Genomic DNA, 21,044 nt, shown 5'->3' on the forward strand with positions numbered 1-21,044 from the left:
TATTTTTCACACAGCGACGTTAACTAGGCAATGTACTATTACCTATAACATTAACTAAAACACCAAAGTACGAGTATTTCCAAACATCTAAATTAGCTAAAATTTAGGATATGTTACAAAACTATATTTTCTAGAACTTTAGAAGAGTACTTTTAATATTGGCCTGTTATTTTTCACACAGCGACGTTAACTAGGCATATCCCCATACTTTTAACGTAGGCTATTTGTAGAGTTCACGCGTCAATGGGAAAGAGCACTGTGTATTTTGTATAAGAAAACGGACAGTAACTGCAGTATGTCAAACTTAAAGCGAAAATCATTGTTTGCATGGCATGTTAAAGAAATTGTTCAAACGAATTGAACAATTGGTTATAACTTATGAATAAAATATTGGAAAATACCATAATTTTTCACTTTCATTTTTTTTATTGCTCAAACAAATCGCCATTTTTCTTACGTACACATGCCCAGGATTTTTACCCCCTCCCTCCCTCTTCTCACGCTTTGTACGTAAGTGAAAATGGCGAAAATTATGGACGGCCCCTAAATGGGACCAAGTTTAAAAAAGGGTGAAAAGCCACACAGGAAAGATTTTTTAAACTTTGGCCGCTTTTTACGTTTTGAAACGTTTTTTGGTAGATATACTTTTGACGCAAACTCATGGTTGTGCATGATTTACGTGTTGGTTTCATTTTCCACTTTTTACAAGCGAATCTAATTATAGGGCCTAATTGCACATAACAAGCTTCAATGGTATACAAAAGGAAAGGTTGCAAGCAGTGTCAGCGTTAATTTGGTATCAACTTGATAATGTTTTTGTTAAAATTGTACGATAAACAAGGTCAAAGGTTCAATTATTGATATCATTTATTGATTTAAGGCCTGCATAATCATGGCAAGCATGTACTCGAAACGGACATTCCACCATGCATTCATGGACGAGTCAAGTAAAAGCCCAAGTCGAGCCCCCAAAATAGCCTGCCTTAAAGATTTAAAAATCCAATACGGAATGCCATTTCCCCCCTTTTTGTTTTATTTTCCCCTCGACTCAAAATAAGCTTGAGATGTTCGGATTTCGGAACTCTTAAACCTTATACACAAAATGAAATATTTTCACTAACTTTTGAGTGTTAATAACATAATTCTATCAACAAATGCTTTTAAAACATATTTGAACCAACATTTTTATGTATTTTGGTATGAACTGTAAAAATGATAGATTGTTTGCATTTTAGTGATCCTTATATTGAGTTAATTCATCACTATTTTGTTTGCTTTCTCTTTTATTATGGCAGGTAGATCTAAAGTTAAAAGATGGCTACTAATGATGATGACAATGATCGAGGTAAGTTGTTATGACAAAATAATGTGCGATAATCAATAATATTATAATCTTTCTATGTGAAAGCATAAGTTGCGGAAGCAGGGGGATGCACGTCCTCCCTAATTTTTCCTATAATGGGACGTCCTTCCCCCCTAAAAATACAAAATACACTGCTAAAAAAAGAAGAAGATCGTTACACTTCAAAAAGTCGCCATGATTTAAAAACCAGTGTATTGAGCAAATTGATAAACTCGCTGTTTGCAGCACATTTAATACTGCGAATTTTGACACCTCCTCAGTCATTTGTTGCTCTGCAATCTTGTTGATAAAAGTTAGAAGCATTTTAATGGTAAAGGGTCGGATTTCAAAAGTTGCAAAAGTACCTATACAAAGGATTCTCCATAGATTACTGGATGTGCATGATGCTTGATTGTGCGCGCCATTTTCATTCAAATTTAAAACATTATGTTTCTCGCATGGTTGATTAATCGATAATAAAAGAAAAACGAATCTGAAGAAGATGGCTATAACAAGTCCATCAAGCCAGACCAGGATGGTGCCTGTTCATAGAGGCAATGTCGGGAACTACGTCACGCTATTGTTCGACCTAGGCTACATCATTTTTAACGCATGCGTGTTCGCCAATACAGCTTTAGCCTCCTCCTCCTTCGCAACACGGTACGTGGAGTGACTGGAATCACACTGACGGCGGAGGAGAATACTAGCTGGTCAGACCATGGAGGTAGTAGAGAAGGAGAAAGCTCGCACGCATTATGTACAATCATAATTGCCGCCCTTTGAGGTTTCCAGATCAACGTTTTGATTATGTAACACGATTATCACTAATCTTTTGTGTTGTATACATGCATGGTCGCACACTTGTGTGCGCTATAAATATGATGAAACAGCATAAGTCATTCTAATTTTATGAAAATGATGCACATTATGCTTTATATCTCTTTCATTGGCTAGTTAAAAAGGAGGGCTCAGGACGCGGTTTATATAGAAACCTCGGGGAGGAACAATTATTAAAGTTTTGGGTAAACAAATAAAATCGGACCAACCCGGGCAACACTGAGATACATCTCGCTTGATGGGAGAATTCCTCAACTTACAATGCGCAATTTATTTGAATAAGATCTTCGTATTTTTAAAACAGTGCTTGAAACAATTTTACCCGTCCTTAAGGGGGTACTACACCCATTGCATTTTTTTTTTTTGCATTTTTTTGCATTTTGTGAAGAAATGAGAACAAAATTGGACAAAGTAGTATGCAAAATGAAGGGGCAAATCTTCTCGTTCAATTGGTGGCATCGGTATCAATGAAGCGTACATGCTTCTAATGGTATAAGCCAAAAGGTGGTACATCACTGATGTTTTAAATTCACTTCATTTTGGAAAGCTTACTATCAACAGATTTCGTTACAATTCTGGATATGTGTTGCTAACACATTAGGGAAATAAAGTTGATATGTAAAATGGGAATAAGTGGTTCCTGATTTCTTTTATGACTTAATGTACTTGTTTCTCCACAACTATAAAAAAACGAACTGGTTAAAATGCTTTTATTTTCAATGTTGAGCTATATTTTGTATTTTTAACTTGCGACACTATTTCACTGAAACTTAATTAAGCCATAGGTAACAGGTTACCACAACCACGCTACAGCAATGTTGAAAAAGATTGTATTTTTGTCACCTATACCACCATATTAGGTAGTTTTCCGTAAGCTTCATTTTTTTTATTTTGGTAACTATTTTATATTTATTTGCCCAATCCATCTCAACTAGGCAATTTAAATTGTACTCACCATTTACATCCGAAGGTATTTTAGTATATCATCCTCACACATTTCCATTATATATCCAGTAACAGACAAAATATCAAAATTGATGCCTCATTATGACATGTATGATATCACAGACTATCACATGTATTCAAAATGGATGCCTGAATTTGACCTGAACCAAGTGACCTATAACCTGACCATTGATGACCTTATAGCCTTTTTTAATCTCTTTTCCTAACAACACATTATAGAACATACATACATGGTGTAGTATTAAATTGTCTATGTGGAAGAGCTTATTTAATTTATTCAGTGTTATAATCATGATAATCAGTGAGTACATTTCTATAGATAGTATAACAAAGGATTTAATGTATTCTATTCATGTACTCTACTTGAACATGTTGATTAGAATACATTATGGTTTGTTATGAAACACACATCTGAGTTACTAGGATACAGTAAATAATATAGGGCTAAAATGATTTTCTAAAATGGTTTAAAAGCACTTTGTATGTAGAGATATTTTATAAGATCAGGACATGAGGTGATGAACATATTTATATACTTCATAAATTTGCAACAAAAAAAGAAGAGGGGTACTGATGAAAATCAGGGTATTATACCCCCTTAAAATGTTGTGAACTGCACCATTCAGGCGCGTAGCAAGCGGGGGGACAGGGTGGAGGAAGTCCATGGGCCCCGAGGATTCAGAGGCCCCGAGCACAAAAGCGAACATTAAATAAGGGCTGATAATGTAGAGCAGGGCCGTATTTTTCATTGAGGTAGATGGGCCCGGGTCCAGGGCCCCCAAATTGCCCTTTGCATCTTTCTTTTAACCCCAATAACAGCATGTTTTTGGCCAAAATAGGGCAAAATTGTAAATTTTCCGCGCTTCCCGCACATTCAAATAGCAAAATTCATGTTGATATGGGGCTGAAATAGTCTAAAATTGAATTTTTTCGAGTGCTTTGTGCGCAAATGTCCTAGTAACATCGGAACAAAATATGTTAGTCCCCCTCTATATTATATAAACCAAAACATGGCCACTGACTTGAATGCACATGCCTTCCTCGGCACGTGGGGTTCGGGGCATCAAAATTTTGGCCTGGCCCAGGGCCCCCCATAAGGTAAATCCCGCCCTGATTAAAAGGGCCCGTACTGCTCCTTGTCCATGGGCCCCTGATGCTCTTGCTACGCCCCTGGCACCATTCCATAATAAACTGTTTAGAAACATTCTGGAACAACATGTTTCAACATATTAATCTAAAAAACATCATATATCTGATGTTAAATGAAAAAATGAAATAGGAATATTCAACTTCAACAGCTAAGTGAATGTATTGTGATGTGCCCTGAATAATTTAATTTGATGATTTATCTTTGTTTACAAAATTACATGAGTGATGACATTTTGGGGGAATTCCCCTCTCAAATTGAGCAAAACAAGTTGAATCATATCTAATTTGGAATATTTGGAAACCCCTGAAAATGATGTAATGGGATTTCCCTCAGGAAGTGATGTAATGGGATTTCCCCTCAGGAAGTGATGTAATGAGAAAGGTTAATACCATAATTAAGGCTTGGGAATTTCCAAGTTCTCATCATGTGTATTAATACTGGGGATTTCCCAGGGCCTGATATATAAGAAAAGGTAAACATATTTCTTCACAGTGGATAGTGTTGATCTGGGCTATGCTTACAGTCCAATTCCTTCAAAGAAAGGAAATTGCAAACCAGAAATATTTTATGTAGTCAAAGTACTACTATCTACCAGTGTTGTCGGAAAAGATCTAGAATACGTCAAAGAACGTTATTCTTCCAAGAAAGGAATATATATTCTTCTGCCGATTTGCTGAAGTCTGGTTAAAGGAGCAACACAACTGTCAAAATAAGTGGGGACAACTGCATCGCAGTCCTGCTTCCTGAAGATATTGTGTGAAAGGTGGAAATAGCACCAAGTTTGGAGAAAGCAGCGCAAGGAGTTAAATTTGGAGAACTGCGCAAGGAGTTTAGCATAGGAGAACAGCGCAAGGAGTTTAGTATAGGAGAACTGCGCAAGAAGTTATAAACGTGTTTGGAGAACACCATTTTCGTATAAGGATTTTATACGCAAGGATTTAATTATCAATGCAAGTGTACAAAGGACTTCACTGATTTTCGCAGGACAAGTGAATAAGGATGTATTACATCAGTCGTCCAGAACATTGCAAGAACTTTATGATCACCAAGAAGAAGAATGCTGGCTAAGTACTAAGTAGTTAAAGAGTGATTACATTTGAATATTATGTATGTGCATTTGTTGTCATATATTGTACCAATCATAACTGGCTTTCAATTAAAGACTTAGATTTTATTAGCTTAATCAAACAGTGTATTTGTGTTGTGCATTCGTGTGAATTTGGGTAAAAGGTGATTTTGGCCTTGAGTCAAGTACGACTCGTAACAGTATGCGCATCCATAATACATGTTTTGCGCATACGTGATTTACTTGTCACTAAATATGAACCCCCCATGAGACGGAGTCATTGCAGAAATTATCGGCGATGATCATTAGATCAAAGGTATATCTGTCTCTATTGTGTTTACAATAGGATTTACGTAATGAGCTTAACGCGAGCTCACTCCTTCTCTACTACCTCCATGGTCAGACAGTTTAATTCTATCAAGCATACAATACCTGAACAATCACCGTCATTTGATTGATTTACAACAGAATATATTGTATACTCAAAATATCATTCAAAAATTGTAAACCTGTTAACTTCTATATTTGTGTACTAAAGTATAACGACGCGTGAATAACATCATCTAGGAAAGAAAATGGCCGCTAATCCGCCTATTGTCTAGACCTAGGCTACATCTTCCGGTTTGGTTACGTCATTTCAGATGCCCATCCCATTTCTATTATTACTGGCCAGACACAACCCTAGAGGGTTTGCGCCGCATCCTTTAAGGCCCGGTCACACTAAGACGGACGATAACCAACGAAAGGTGACGAACGTGAAAATCACAAAATGTTGACGGCAAAGCGACGGCAAAAAGAGGAAAAACAAGATTCGCTGACGAGTGGGAACGACCTTCAGCGACAACACGGCCGCAAGGGGCGAATGGCTGCGGCCGGAAACGGAGACTAGCGACCAAAACCGGACGTTGTCTGGGCGGCGAGTGAAGATGTCTCGACGGAGCCCGACCAGAAGCAACAAGGTCAGACGGCTGGCAGCGGATTTGCTTGCGGCAAGGAACGGCAGCTGACGGTGGATTGCGGCGATGATGACGTGACTCAGCGGCCGACATCAAAGCCTGTGTCCACTTTGAGGTTCCCACTCTTCACAACGTTCTGGTCATCCATTCGAAAATTAACATCAATATCAATAATAATCAAAAATATTAACATCAATATCAACAATAACCAAAAATGTTAAAATCAATATCAATAATAATCCAAACTATTAATATCTATATCATTAATAATCCAAAATATTAACATCAATATCAATAATAATCAAAAATATTACACATATCAATAATAATCAAAAAATTAACATAAATATCAGTAATAATCAAAAAAAGTAAAAGTCGAAACTATTACTATCTATATCAATAATAATCAAAAATATTAACATCAATATCAATTATTATAATCAAAGATATTAATATCAATATCAATAATAATCAAAATTATTATACATATCAATAATAATATAAAAAAATTAATATAAATATCAATAATAATCAAAATATTAAAATCAATATCAATAATAATCCAAACTATTAATATCTATTTCAATAATAATCAAAAATATTAACATCGATATCAATAATAATCAAAAATATTAACATCGATATCAATAATAATCAAAAATATTAACATCGATATCAATAATAATCAAAAATATTAACATCGATATCAATAATAATCAAAAATATCACACATATCAATAATAATAATAAAAAGTAATAATATAAATATCAATAATAATCAAAAATAGTAAAATCAATATCAATAGTAATCTAAACTATTAATATCTATATCAATAATAATCAAAAATATTAACATCAATATCAATTATTATAATCAAAGATATTAATATCAATATCAATAATAATCAAAATATTACACATATCAATATTAATATAAAAAATTAATAAAAATATCAATAATAATAATCAAAATATTAAAATCAATATCAATAATAATCCAAACTATTATATCAATATCAATAATAATCAAAAATATTAATATTTTTGATTATTATTGATATTTCTTTATACGAAAATTGCATCGTTCCGGACATTCTATTGAAATCGAACTGACGTCAAAAGATGTCAAAAATCGCACAAAAAGTTTAAAATCGTGGACCATCGTTTAAAAATCGTAACCCATCGCAGACCACCGTTTCAATGCCGCAGGTACTCGCAAACGACCCGCCATCAACGGTCAACATCCGTCACCCTCCGGACAAAATTCGCAAGTCATTGTCGCATCAAGATCGTTACAATTTCGTTACTTGCCACAATGTGTCGTCAGGGTTCGAGATGTAACGTCACTTGCCGTTGTTTTTTCGTCAATGGTCGTTGACAACGATTACCAAAGAAATTATGACGACCTCAAAACGACTAAAGACGGCTTCGCACGGTATGGAAACTTCAAAGAAATGAGGGTTGCTCAACTACTTCTTTTGCCGCCACAAAATTTTCAACATGTTGAAAATTTGCCGACGAACGCGACGAATAATTTCGGCCGTCTGCGGTCGCTAACGGATTCGTCAGCAACAACTAACGGCAACTCACGATGAGTGACGGTAAATTCAAAATTGCAATTCGCAGCTTAAGGCCCGGTCACACTATGACGGACGATAACCAACGAAAGGTGACGAACGTGAAAATCACAAAATGTTGACGGCAAAGCGACGACAAAAAGAGGAAAAACAAGATTCGCTGACGAGTGGGAACGACCTTGAGCGACAACACGACGGTAAGGGACGAAAGGCTGCTGCAGGAAACGGAGACTAGCGACCAAAACCGGACGTTGTCTAGGCGGCGAGTGACGATGTTTCGACGGAGCCTGACAACAAGCAACGAGGTCAGACGGCTGGCAGCGGATTTGCTTGCGGCAAGGAACGGCAGCTGACGGTGGATTGCGGCGATGATGATGCGGGCACGGTGGCGAAGCGGTACATGCTCTACCTCGCAAACGGAGTGTTGCGAGTACGAGCCCCGGCGGTGCCATCGTGTTGTGCACTTGGGCACGGCGCTTTACCTCACTTGCCTCTCTCTACCCAGGGGTGAAATGGGGGAGCTGTTAGGAATATTGTCCATTAAGCGCCCTCCAAAGGTATGAGCATGCATTAGGCATTGTATGGCAGCTGACATGTTCTAATGACAGCGGAATAAATGTAAAGCGCTTTGATACATGTGAAAGGTGCTGTATAAATATCAACATTTATTTATTTTATTTTATGACGTGACTCGGCGGCCGACATCAAAGCATGCGGGTCGTATAGTCCACTTTGGTGTTCCCACTCTTCACAACGTTCTGGTCGTCCACTCAAAAATATCAATATCAATAATAATCAAAAAATTTATATTAACATCAATATCAAAAATGATTATATTTCATCATGACATAAGTTTGGTAACATTAATCACTACTAATTTTGAGAAATTTCCTCCAACTCAAAAGTTATTTTTACTACACTGAGCAATAGACCGTGTGTGCATGGAAGCCATGATGGGCAGGGTATCATACGAGGGGCGGTCAATCAGTTCGTAGAACAAGGTACTTGAAAGAGTACTAGCCAAATTCTTTCTATCTCTCTCTTTAGCATGGTCACTACATACCTTAATGTACCCATCGCAATTTTTCTTGAAACCTTCTATGTCAACAAAATGGAAGTCTTCCGAAAGCTCCTTGAGCCACTCTTCAGTGAAGGCTCACCAGCATTGATCACCAGCAAACCTGATATTATGAAGTTAGGACTTAAAATTCTAAAATAGGTTTCACTAACTGGAGGACACGCCTGAACCACAATATGGTTACTTTAATTAACTGACCCCTCTGTCGTTAATGGCAGCTTGACAAACTAAGAATAGCGTACAGGACACAATCCGAGAATAGCCACATTCCTACCATCAACCTTCTTCACATGATGGCTTGCCTCAATTTTGCTATCGAAATTATATGATATATGCCTATGATTGTACTTTCATTTGGTAAATGATCTGTCATCAAGACTATCCTTGGATCTCAGAAACAGCGATGAAGACCTTGCACTACGGTGACCGAGTGATGATCTTCTTAGGGGTGTGAGATCCAGGTGCTTCCACTAAATTCACTCATAATTCCAGTGATTAATGTATGCCTTATCACCTTTAGCCACATATAGATTAAACTTGCCTTGGTCCTCATTCTAAGTATATAGAAGGTGTGGACCTGAATATGTCAACTGGTATCAATTTTGTGCATAAAGATTCCGGGACCCCATCTAGAAGACACCCTGGAATACCCAATTGTAATGGATTAATATTGAAAACACATTCATCAGAGTTGTCATATTTTGTGGCTACCTCATCTTTCTTATTTGGCTCTTTATTCATTATTAATGCCACTGTATATACCAGCGCATATATCATTAGTGGTGACGTCAGCAAGTCTTTTGGATGATTTTCAAGGACGCTCATTCCATTCTTGAACTCTAAGAACCATTTCGTTGCTGTTGAATACCAAGGAATTCATTACCATTTACAACAACTCTACATTGTTAAAGTTTATTTGAGTTTTCACCACCGTCGGGAGTAATTTCCATGATGACCCTGTATTCACTTCTGGTAGTACCTGTGAATTCATGGAGGTAGGCTTCCTCTGAAGAGTGTCCTGCCCATATACAGTGATGCAAAACTATAATATCTTTGCAGTAATGTTTTGAAGGAACAAGCTTTCAAATGAGACCAAATTCAATACCGTGCGACAAAGTAGCATACCGAGTTCTACGAACTTTTTGACCGGCCCTCTTATCTGAAATGGACATGGTGGTCAGAAGTGCATAATTTGAGATGGGTTTTGGTAGGCTTAAACATTCTCCAATTTCTTTACATCTGCACATTTTGTCTTCAAAAATAGTTAAATTTTATAAGTATGTAAGTTTGCTTGTCTGAATCATTCCAAATTCGGCGATAATTGCATTTCAACACCTGATGCACAGAATGCTGACACTTCAACCTGTTGTAGTTCTCATCTCAATGATTTTTTCTTTAAAAAAAGTTGATCCCTTGATAAATGGAGGTCCTCTCTATTTACTGACCAATCAGGAAAGAGTTTGGTTGATGTTTTCTTTTGGAATAAGGAATTTCTTGAAACAATCTGTTTTAGGCCTAATCGGGGAACAGCATTGTACTGTACACCATTTATCAGGTTTGGGACTTAGTGCATGGAGCTGTGTTTGCATAAGACAATACATGGGTGAGTGCACACCCACACACAATGAGTGGGAAACTGTTCTAGCAGCAAATGTGTTGACAGTGGATATCCCTAGTACTGGGATGGAAGTTCAATTCAGGACTTGAACCCCAGTCACTCGATTACCGGTCGAGATCATATAAACCACTACAGTTGCTTAGTTTATACACTGAAAAGATTAATTCGTCAAAAAAGTGGTTTAATTTGACAAATTAAAAGTTAGTCATTGTACGAAATATTTGATCATTCAAGATAAAAATGATGAAAATGTTCTTGGGATATAAAAGAAGCAATTTATAGCATTTTAATTTTTCATCATTACAAATATTTTCACCACTTATAAATATTCATTTCTTAATGACGAATTAATGAATAATCTGTAAAATGACAAATTAAGGGATATGAACGTTTGGACAGTATTTATTGTGGGACATTAGAGCACTTCAGACATATCGAAATCCATTCTGAATGTCCTTCTGATATCAAATAATTTTGATTTTTTGAAATTCGCAATTTCAAATTCAAAAATTTATATTTTCGATATTTAACAGTACTCGAAGTAAACTTTATAAATCTGATGATTTATACTTAAAGTGTATGTAGGTGGAATGAAAAGCCGACGATCAATTGAAAATTTTGACCTTTCGTATTGAAGATATGGATTTTTTTCCCCAAAACACCAAAAAAAATTAGGTCTTTTGGGGAAAAAAATCCATATCTTCAATATGAAAGGTCAAAATTTTCAATTGATCTTCGGCTTTTCCTCCCAGCTACATACACTTTAAGAATATATCATTAGATTTATAAAATTTACTTCGAGGACTGTTATATCAAAAATGTGAAAAATATCAAATTTTAATAATTTGTCATAAAATTAGTATTATATCATGAACTTCAAAAAATGAAAATTATTTGATATCAGAAAGACATTCTTCGTATTCAGAATGGAATTCGATATGTCTGATGTGCTCTCATGTCCCACAAAAAAATACTGTCGAAACGCTCATTCCAGATCCCTTAATAAATGACAAATATGTAGTATGACAAATATTTTTAGTGCATGACAAATGAAATGACGAATTAAATGACTAATTTTTAATTCACAATCCATCATCAATTTGTCATGCACTAAAATGGTTAATAAATGACTAATTTATAATGGCTACTTAGTCATTTAATTTGTCATGTACCGTAAAATGGGGTAACTTCGGTCAGCGAGGTAACTTTGGTCGGTCAAATATATTTTTTTAAATTGTCATATTTTCGTACAGCAATATTGTTTTTAGTCATATTTGGTGTCAATTTGTTAAGAAATATATTTCGAAGAAATGATAGTCGCTCATGTCCAATTTCCTCGAAATTTACGAAAAAATCGGGATTTTTGACTAAAAATGATCATTTTTGTACATTTTTTTTAGAAAAAAGAAAAATCGATATTTGTGAACAAGGATGTGTGCTTGATTAATTTTACAAGGGGTCAAATGTCACAAAAAACAACAACTTGCCCATATACAGCGAAGATCAATTTTTTTTCTTCATGGAATGTAATACTCTGACCAAAGTTGCCCCAAATGCTGGGTAACTTTGGTCGGGCTATTTTTAACCCCTAGGACACCCTTACAAAATTATTAAAAAATCTTTTTCAACTTCAAGGTGTAGAAGGAACCCTAATGTCATAAAAAAGAGTTAATTAGAATATATTTGGCTTTGTTTGGAAGCAGTGGTTTGAAAAGTGCCCAAAGTTACCCCATTTTACGGTACTAAAAATATTTGTCATACATACTTTAATTGGCACATAAAATCAAAGAAAGGGGACCTCGGGGGCCAGTAAAAAAGTAAAGAAAAGATTCCTTGTAATTATGGCATATTTTCTTTGCTTTATTATACGGGCCAACTATGGTCTCCTTTCTTTGCTTTTTGTGGGCCCATTAAGGGCTGGGGTATGAACGTTTGTACAGTATTTATTTTGGGACATTAGAGCACATCAGACATATCGAATTGCATTCTGAATACGAAGAATGTCATTCTGATATCAAATAATTTTGAATTTTTGAAATTCGCAATTTAATACACATTTTATGGCAAATCATTAAAAATTGATATTTTTGATATTTAACAGTACTTGAAGTAAACTTTATAAATCTTATTTATACTTAAAGTGTATATAGGTGGGTTGAAAAGCCGACGATCAATTGAAAATGAAGATATGGATTTTTTTTCCCAAAACACCAAAAAAAATTAGGTCTTTTTCAATTGACCGTCGGCTTTTCCTCCCTGCTACATACACTTTAAGAATATATCATTAGATTTATATAATTTACTTCGAGGACTGTTATATATCAAAAATTCGAAAAATATCAAATTTTTATAATTTGTGATTTTCAAAAAATGAAAATTATTTGATATTCAGAAAGACATGCTTTGATATCAGAAATACAATTCGATAGGTCTGAGGTGCTCTCATGTGCCACAAAAAATACTATCGAAACGCAATAAACGCTCATTTTAGATCCCTTAAGGTATCTCGCCTTTCAAATTGCACATTTTTTGCGAGCTTCACGTGCATTTGTCCCCTTCAATGTTCATATAACGCGCTACATTCGCTCCGCTTCAACATGTTCAACATGTGTTCAAGGATTTTACACCAACATCCATCCCCCAATGTCAAAAAAATACGCCACTGCTGGTTAACATGCCCCCCACACACACACACACGTATGAAGTCCTTCATGTCATCTCTGATCAAAGGGGGTCCGTGCGTTGATGGCTCTCGGCGGCACTGAATAATTATGATAATGGTTAGTATTGTAAAGCAAATGGAAACCACATTATTTACCCAAGCATTGACATTTACCACCCAGTTGCAACCAACCTGGGATATTAAAAAGGGTACCAGCTAGGCCAAAGCGGAGCCGCCCGCTATATAGCGCAGCCTATTTGTGCCCTCATACCTTAAATGTCTACAGTGGTCCCCAGGGGTCAGGAATTGTACTTTTAAGTACAAATGTAACTATTCTGAAGATTACATGCCCCAATATTTTCCCACCATTTTTATTTTTGCTTTCAGACATGGCACAGATAGAACCACGACAGTTCTTTGATGTCATAGAACAGCTATCTTCAGACCAGCTAACTATATTTTTCCTTAAGTTAGGCCTTACGTATGCAGAAATTGAAAAGGGAAAATTAAACTCTGGTTCTAACAATATCATCATACAAGCAACAGTGGTCTTGGGATTTTGGCTTGAAATCAAGGGATTAGATGCAACCCTTCAAGCAGTTCTGGAAGCGTTAGACGAATGTGGATTCAGAAACGCCTGTCATAAAGTTGCGAAGAAATGGCGCTTAAAAGGTAAGCTTAGTTCTGAAGATCAGGCTCGCCGATAAGTATTTACAACAGACATTTTTAGTCAGGGGAGCTCGACGGGTTAGTCTGAAACGGCTGATATTGATTCCTAATACAGGGTGTCCCCCCACCCAAAAAAAAAAAAGGCCCTCATTGCGCCCTCTTTTCTCCTATTTATGAAAAATTGATTAAATATATTTTGGTATGTAAAGAGACCTTCAATCGTTAGCTTTAATAAACTAAAACAATTATTTCAATAGGCTCACAACTTTTGAAGATATACTCTTTTGAATAAAAGTAATCGTTTTTCACTCTGTCCACGGATAGCAAATAGAGTGGTTGGGATGACTCATGCTGTGGAGTGGCCTGCACGATCACCAGACCTCACACCACTTGATTTGTTTTCCTTTGTTGCCAAATCCAAGTACTTCGCAAAGGTATTACTGAATGCATTCGCAAGTATCCGGCGCACAAGGATGGTACGCAACGCAATTGATGCAATGAGGACCAGGGCTGAAACTGATTCGCCAAGGAGGCAACCAGGTAGAGGGCAGAGCAGCACAGTAAAGTCACGTCAGAAGAACCAAAGACAAACCAAACAGCCTTTTAGGGCTACCTTTTATCCTAAAAAGAGAAATGACGTATGTTGTAAATTAAAAAAAGAAAGCAAGAAACAACAAAGTATGAAAGTAAGAAACATAATAAAACAAAAAGGCATAAATAACCAAGAAAAAATAAGTAATTGCAAGTAAAGCAAAATAAGTCCCATTCGGCATCCATTTTACCCACAAATTAATGACACTATTAACAAAATCCATTGCCCATAAACCCACCGGTAAAGCCCATTCCATAAATAAAGTTATTTTATAAAGTTATCATTGACTAATGTTTGATATTCATGCATGGTATGTGTACTCCTTTTCAATCTTTGAGGTAGCCCAACCTTCTCCGTGGACAGAGCGAAAAACGGACCCGTACATTTCTTTAAAAGAGCATATCTTCAAAAGTTGTGAGCCGATTGATATAATTGTTTTGGTTTATTAAAACTAACGACTTAAGGTTTGTTTACACACCAAAATGATCAACTTGTCAGAAATAGGATGTAAAGAGGGCGTAATGAGGGGCCTCTTTTTTTGGGACACCCTGTACATTACATAACTTGCGAGATCAAGCAAGATCAAGCATAAGGATTAATCACCTCTGAAATGACTTATTTTCTTTGGAAAATAATACTTTGTTGGATTTTATGATCTGGACTAATTATGTCAAATCATTCAAACAACTAAGTATGTATTTGATTTAAGATTTTGTAATGTAAGTGCAATCTTGTTAATGTAAAGCATCAGAAGAACATAAGAAAATATCAGCAAAATAAAAATTTTATATACTTTTTGTCTTGAGTTCAAAATTCTTTTCCTGTGTAAAGTGCGGGTGTAACAAACTATCAATTATTTGCCGCAATTTCGCCATTTTTATTTTACAAACGACTTGACCTTTTGAGGTCATTTAGTAGACTTTTTACCAGTCGTTTAGTTTTTGTAACAACAGTTCGCCCTTTGAAAAGTGAACTTCGACCAGAGACGTACCATCGTTTTCTACTGCGCCTCCCGATTTCTTCTGATCGTGTCAGAAAACCGGTGGGATTATAACACTAGTATAGCTTATCTGCGCTGCTCTCAGAAATCGAGGGCGTACTGCAGTTTTAAGGCCGTTACGGTTCAGTGCGTTATAACAACAAAAATGTCTACTCTTATATCCCCAGAAAAAGAAAAGTTTTTCTTTTCGAAACGTCGGGTTTTTATCTTTACCTAATGCGTCATTCTCCCAATTGGATGTTGTGTCACATTTACCTTGTTTTTACTTTTATGCTCTGCTAGTGTGACATAGTTAAATCCTCGTGGATCCATCAACAGATTTTCCCCGTTTTTATATATAAAACTAAGACCCACTTTTAAATGACCGCAAATTACCTCCAATGGCTTTCAAACTTAGGGTCATAGTTTTATAGCTAAGGGGTCTAAATATAAAACTAAAACTCCGTGAATGACCTCAACTTAGGATCTTAGTTTTATATATTTATAGGAGGGTTTTAAGGTGCCTAACTATAAAACTAAACCCCTTGGAATGACCCCAACGTAGCATGCTCAGGGTCTTAGTTTTATAGCGCAGGGGGTCTAACTATAAAACGAAGACCCCCTGAAATGACCCCAACTTAGGGTCTTAGCTTTATAGTTAGATCCCCCTACTATATCGAGTTACTATCAAACTAATCTTTTTTCCTTCAAATCCACAGGTATACGCTATCATCGTGGCGGTAGGAATGGGATTTGCATGCATCTGCCTAAAAACATGGAAAATGGTAATTTTGGTTATTAATCCAGGAAGCAAATAAATTATATGTGAATACTGAGTCCATTTTTACTTATGAATATTCATAGAAGATAAAAGGTCAATCCTCTGTTCACAAGTGGAAAATACATAAATATACCAACTTGGCAAATACGATTATCAGTGCAGGCGATCATGCATATTTGTTAGATCTTTGGATAAATATTTTTTCTTACCGTGCATTTCCTTTTAACGCATGAAGACAAATGAGTCAATTTGTATTGACTTAACATTATTTTATAAGGAAAGAATACAAAATACATGCAATCATCAATTCTTGGAATATGATACGAGTCTGTCTTTGAATGAACATTTGCAGCCCGCATTTCCGCGACTAACCTGTATGAACCACCAGGCTTGGGAACAAGAATACATGATGAACTCCATTCACTACTACACTCAAAGCCAAACTGGAGTCAGGGTGACTCTTAAAGCAAAGTCCAGCCACTCTGCGACTCTATGTCTAAAATGACTTCATATTGGGAGTCATCTGACTCCCTTGAAGAGTCATTTGTTGACTCCGCTGAAGAGTCACCGTTGATGACTCTACACATGAGTCATACTCCCATTATGGAGTCATTTTAGACATAGAGTCGCGCAGTGGCTGGACTCTGCTTCTAGAGTACCCAGACTCCGTTTATAGAGTCACCCTGACTCTATTACAGGGTCACTCTGACCTGGTAGGAAAGCGCAAAATATGATACACATACATGTACATGTACATCAAGATATAAATTTCCATTATGAACTCCAGTAGGTAATTTATTTAGAATTAACAATTTGAAAAAGTTGAATAGGCCTAGGCCTACATATGTCATAATTCCCAGGCCAGTAATGCGAACATGGTGTGAACGATCATCACAGTTACATAAATTTAAGCTTACTATTAAGCTTTACCTCACCGTCAGTTAAAATTCTCATGTGGAATCCAGCTCAAGACTAAGTTAGCCTACAGCATGAAAATAACCAAACACACATTCCAAACACCCATACATGATACACCGTGCGAATGACCAGCATGCTGAACAGTAGCAGACAGCAGCAGCATAAATGCAAAATGGCTGCTACCTTAGCAATACACTGTGGAATTATGGGTCGATACTAGGGATGCCGCGTCGACGACTCTGAATGTAAAGTCAATTGACTCTGTAGTGAAAATCAGGTCTGGCTCTTTTTGAGAGTCAGTACCAAATAACTACCGCGTCGTGCACGACTCCGCAGGCACAAACAAAACTGCTCCATTGACACTGTACTGAATTTCGATTGGCAGTCTAGACATGCGCACTTTAAAATTTGCATAGCTAATGAGCTTCGCCCACGTGCAGAATGTCTCACACAATACGTTTTACCATCGTATCACAACAACAATTTTTCCCATGCATATCGATAGTGCTGTATCACATAGATCACTTGCTGTCGGCTGAATTTGGCACCAAAAGTAAAATACGACCCTCAACTTTACACTAAAAACATACCCGATTGCTGAAAAAAAAACCTACTTAAATGATACGAAGCAATCAAACTTTGGTAATATTTGTCCAAATTCGCCGTGGTAAAAACTACAAGGGTCAGTCAGTATGTAATAAGAGTTGACTCGTGACGTCATATGTGGATTGTTTTCATGGCATTTCTCAATGATTACATAAACACTGTACCTTTATCTTCCAAACAACACATGTAAAAATTATATCACACACATGATTACGTCGCAATATTAGCATAACATCAATAGACTAGGGACACTGCCAAATCACGCAAAAAGGCAGGCCTTTTAAATTACAGCAAAGACACGTGTTTGAAATGAAACGTGAGAACAGCAAAAGTACATGGTGCATATGGCTAGTTTTGGGCAGGAATAAATACTAGGTCCTCAGTTTGCTTTTGATAAAATATGAGACTTCCCATTAAACTTGGGTGGAAATGGGACGTCTGGAAACTTCAACAAATTTAGGGCTTGAATAGAAGCAATATTATTATGCTTGAATAGAAGCAATATTGCTTGAATATGAAAAATGAAAAAGCAGTTATTACAAATGACATTAAGTATCTCCAAAATGAAACAGATTAAAATATAATGACTGGCCACGTGTGAGAGCTGGTACTCAGTGCGATGATAACTGGTGCAAATCAAACAATAATCTGCGCATGCGTAGGTAGGATGACCGATACAAAACGCTGGAAATGCACGAAAATTGCAAAATTCCATATAAATAGGGCCTAAAATATTACAAAATGCTATGAAAATTTTAATTTAAATATTCATATGAATTTTTATGAATGATCTCAACCTGAAATGAACAGAAAAGTTTTAAAAATAAATTTCTCATTCAAACGATGCCCTCTCTCTCTCTCTCTCTCTCTCTCTGTTCCACTACTTTTGAATAAATGTAACAATAGTAGAATAACAGTTATATTTTAATCACGGATTAAAATATTTTCTAGGGAGACTCCCGTTTTAATGTTTGGAGATTAGTCAACAGAACTGGCAAAAAAACGTCAAATTTCCACGTTTGCTATTTTGGGCAATATCTTTTTATAGAAAGAAAAGCCTTGTTTTTGTCAAAAATAAGACATATTTGACCACGCATTTTAAGTAAACTAAAACCTTTACAGCCCAACAAACATGGTTTAATGAACTGGTATAGTTTATGTTCTATTACTGTTCCAAAAGGCAGCATTCTCCATACTTTAATTCCCGAGAAAATATAAAAAATACAACAATACCTCATTTCAGGCTCTTATTTCCCTTAACAAAAACGACTCAATTTCAGCAGGTGACTCTAGACCATTGATTTTATGCTAATGCTGTTACATAATCATGTGTGTGATATAAGTTTTACATGTGTTGCTTCAAAGACAAGGGTACTCAGTGGCGTAGCGTCCCATCCCATAGGAAATTTGCCCCAAAATGCCTTGTCCCCCCCCATCAGACCCGGTGCCCCCCCAAAAAAAAAAAAAACCAACAACAACAACATTAGTTGATACAATGTATTTACCCTAATATATTATATATTATTAACAGTATAGATCGAACCTATTGAGTGTTTGGTAAAAGTACCCACAAAGATGTGTGAACTGAGTATAGAGGTTTTTTGGAGTATTTGATATGTGTCCGTGTGTGGCTTACAATTTAAACTTTGTTTTTCTGAACAATAACTTACAACTTTAAAGTGAAAAGTAGTTTTTATATAAAATGTATGAATTTCATTTAAAATTTCCTAGGTCTAGTGGTTCTTAAATTATTAATAAAAAGTTATCCCCCTGTTTTTGTCATACAAAATCGAATTTGTTCTTACGTACACATGTTGGTACGTAGGTTGAAATGACATAAAATGACAACCGGTATTATGGTATGTTATTTGCCACTTCTTATATTTTCAGTACCAGCTGTAAAAGAAGAAGACGGGTCTATGAATCTATATGGAAATATCCAGTACAAAATAATGAAAAAGCACTTACTGACCAAACTTACAGCTGAAGATCTGGTTAATGCAAAATATTTTCTTAAACAAGGTAATATATTGGTGTATAAAAAAGAGTATAAACCGCTCACCGCAAATTCTTGCACAGTCCTGAAGAGGGGGTGCATTGTGATGAAAATTATTAAACTATGAAATACCACTAATTGCAACATAATCCATTTCACATGCATCCAAGAGTGTAGGAAATTCCAAGTAGTGGAACAGTACCGAATTTCAATGTTTGTCCACTGTGATTCAAATTGGAGCATATCTCAATTATTGACCCCTGCGGGGTTCAAAATTGGAGCTTTGACCTTATTGCCTATAACTCAAGAACTGTATGTCCGAGACAGGTCAAACTCCACTTTTTTCTGCATACTTTTTAGACCAGATTTGATCAACTTTGAAATGTTACCCTTTTATAAAGCGACTATTTTGGATTTAAGCTCGATTCCGTCTCTGGGCAGGTAACGGAGCAATACATTACTACAATACTTTAAGTAATGTAAGCCCCCCCCCCCAGTTCTCTCCAAAATCCGTTACTAAATATTCAGAGTTAAACTACCTTCCTCTCAACATGTGACCCGAACCACAATGCGCCTGGAATACTATGTATTGACGATGGCTCAATTAATCTACTCGTTTTGTTGTACGCGAAAACTGATTATTGCTCTGACATCGAGTCTGTTTGATTTTGTTAGAAAAGTCCTTTTTTTTCAAACTATGTACGGGTGATAATTTGTGTCAATTATGATAGCCCCGCCCCATTATCAATTCAAATATGGTAGCACATAACATGTATGAGCCAGTCCTCTTGTCAATTTGCGCGCGCGTTGATTATGATCAATAGACTATTAATGATAACCACTTCATATACCGCCTCGCTTGCTGAGAGCTGCATTGATTGGTCAGGCTAAGTAGCCGCTTACACAAACGGCAAGGCAGTGAGACCACGGACGTGATATATAGAAAGCTCGCCTGACCCAGGGTCGGTAAAAGAGAACTTCCCATAAATTCATGGGAAGTGGAAGGCAACATGTCTACAGACTCGGAGGGTCCGTGTATTGGGTTGATTAATAATGGTATAGTCTATTTTACCAGTCGTTATCCACGGACCTTAAGGAGGGTCTAAATAAAAACCAGACATAAAGAAACTAGTCCGCGTCTGACGATCCTTTCAATCAAATTTTGCGTCATTTCGCGTAACTAACAAAGGCACTGTCTTAGGTATGCAATACTAACCAACTCAGGGATGTGTTAGCGTTTGACATGACTGC

The 21,044-nt window shown here is 36.3% G+C and overlaps 1 protein-coding gene across 2 annotated transcripts in view; it reads left to right on the forward strand.

The window, feature by feature from the left end:
* LOC140140159 (3'-5' exoribonuclease HELZ2-like) overlaps positions 1 to 21,044 on the forward strand; it is a 106,885-nt gene that overhangs the window by 19,371 nt on the left and 66,470 nt on the right. For both annotated transcript variants that reach the window (XM_072162017.1, XM_072162019.1), the window contains exons 2-5: positions 1,296 to 1,345; positions 13,640 to 13,924; positions 16,212 to 16,277; positions 19,688 to 19,819. In XM_072162017.1, the coding sequence (XP_072018118.1) occupies positions 1,315 to 1,345; positions 13,640 to 13,924; positions 16,212 to 16,277; positions 19,688 to 19,819 (514 nt within the window). In that variant the 5' untranslated portion in view covers positions 1,296 to 1,314. The remainder of the gene's footprint in view (positions 1 to 1,295; positions 1,346 to 13,639; positions 13,925 to 16,211; positions 16,278 to 19,687; positions 19,820 to 21,044) is intronic.

This window comes from Amphiura filiformis, chromosome 18 (genome assembly GCF_039555335.1).
Source record: "Amphiura filiformis chromosome 18, Afil_fr2py, whole genome shotgun sequence".
In the NCBI taxonomy this organism is placed as follows: domain Eukaryota; kingdom Metazoa; phylum Echinodermata; class Ophiuroidea; order Amphilepidida; family Amphiuridae; genus Amphiura; species Amphiura filiformis.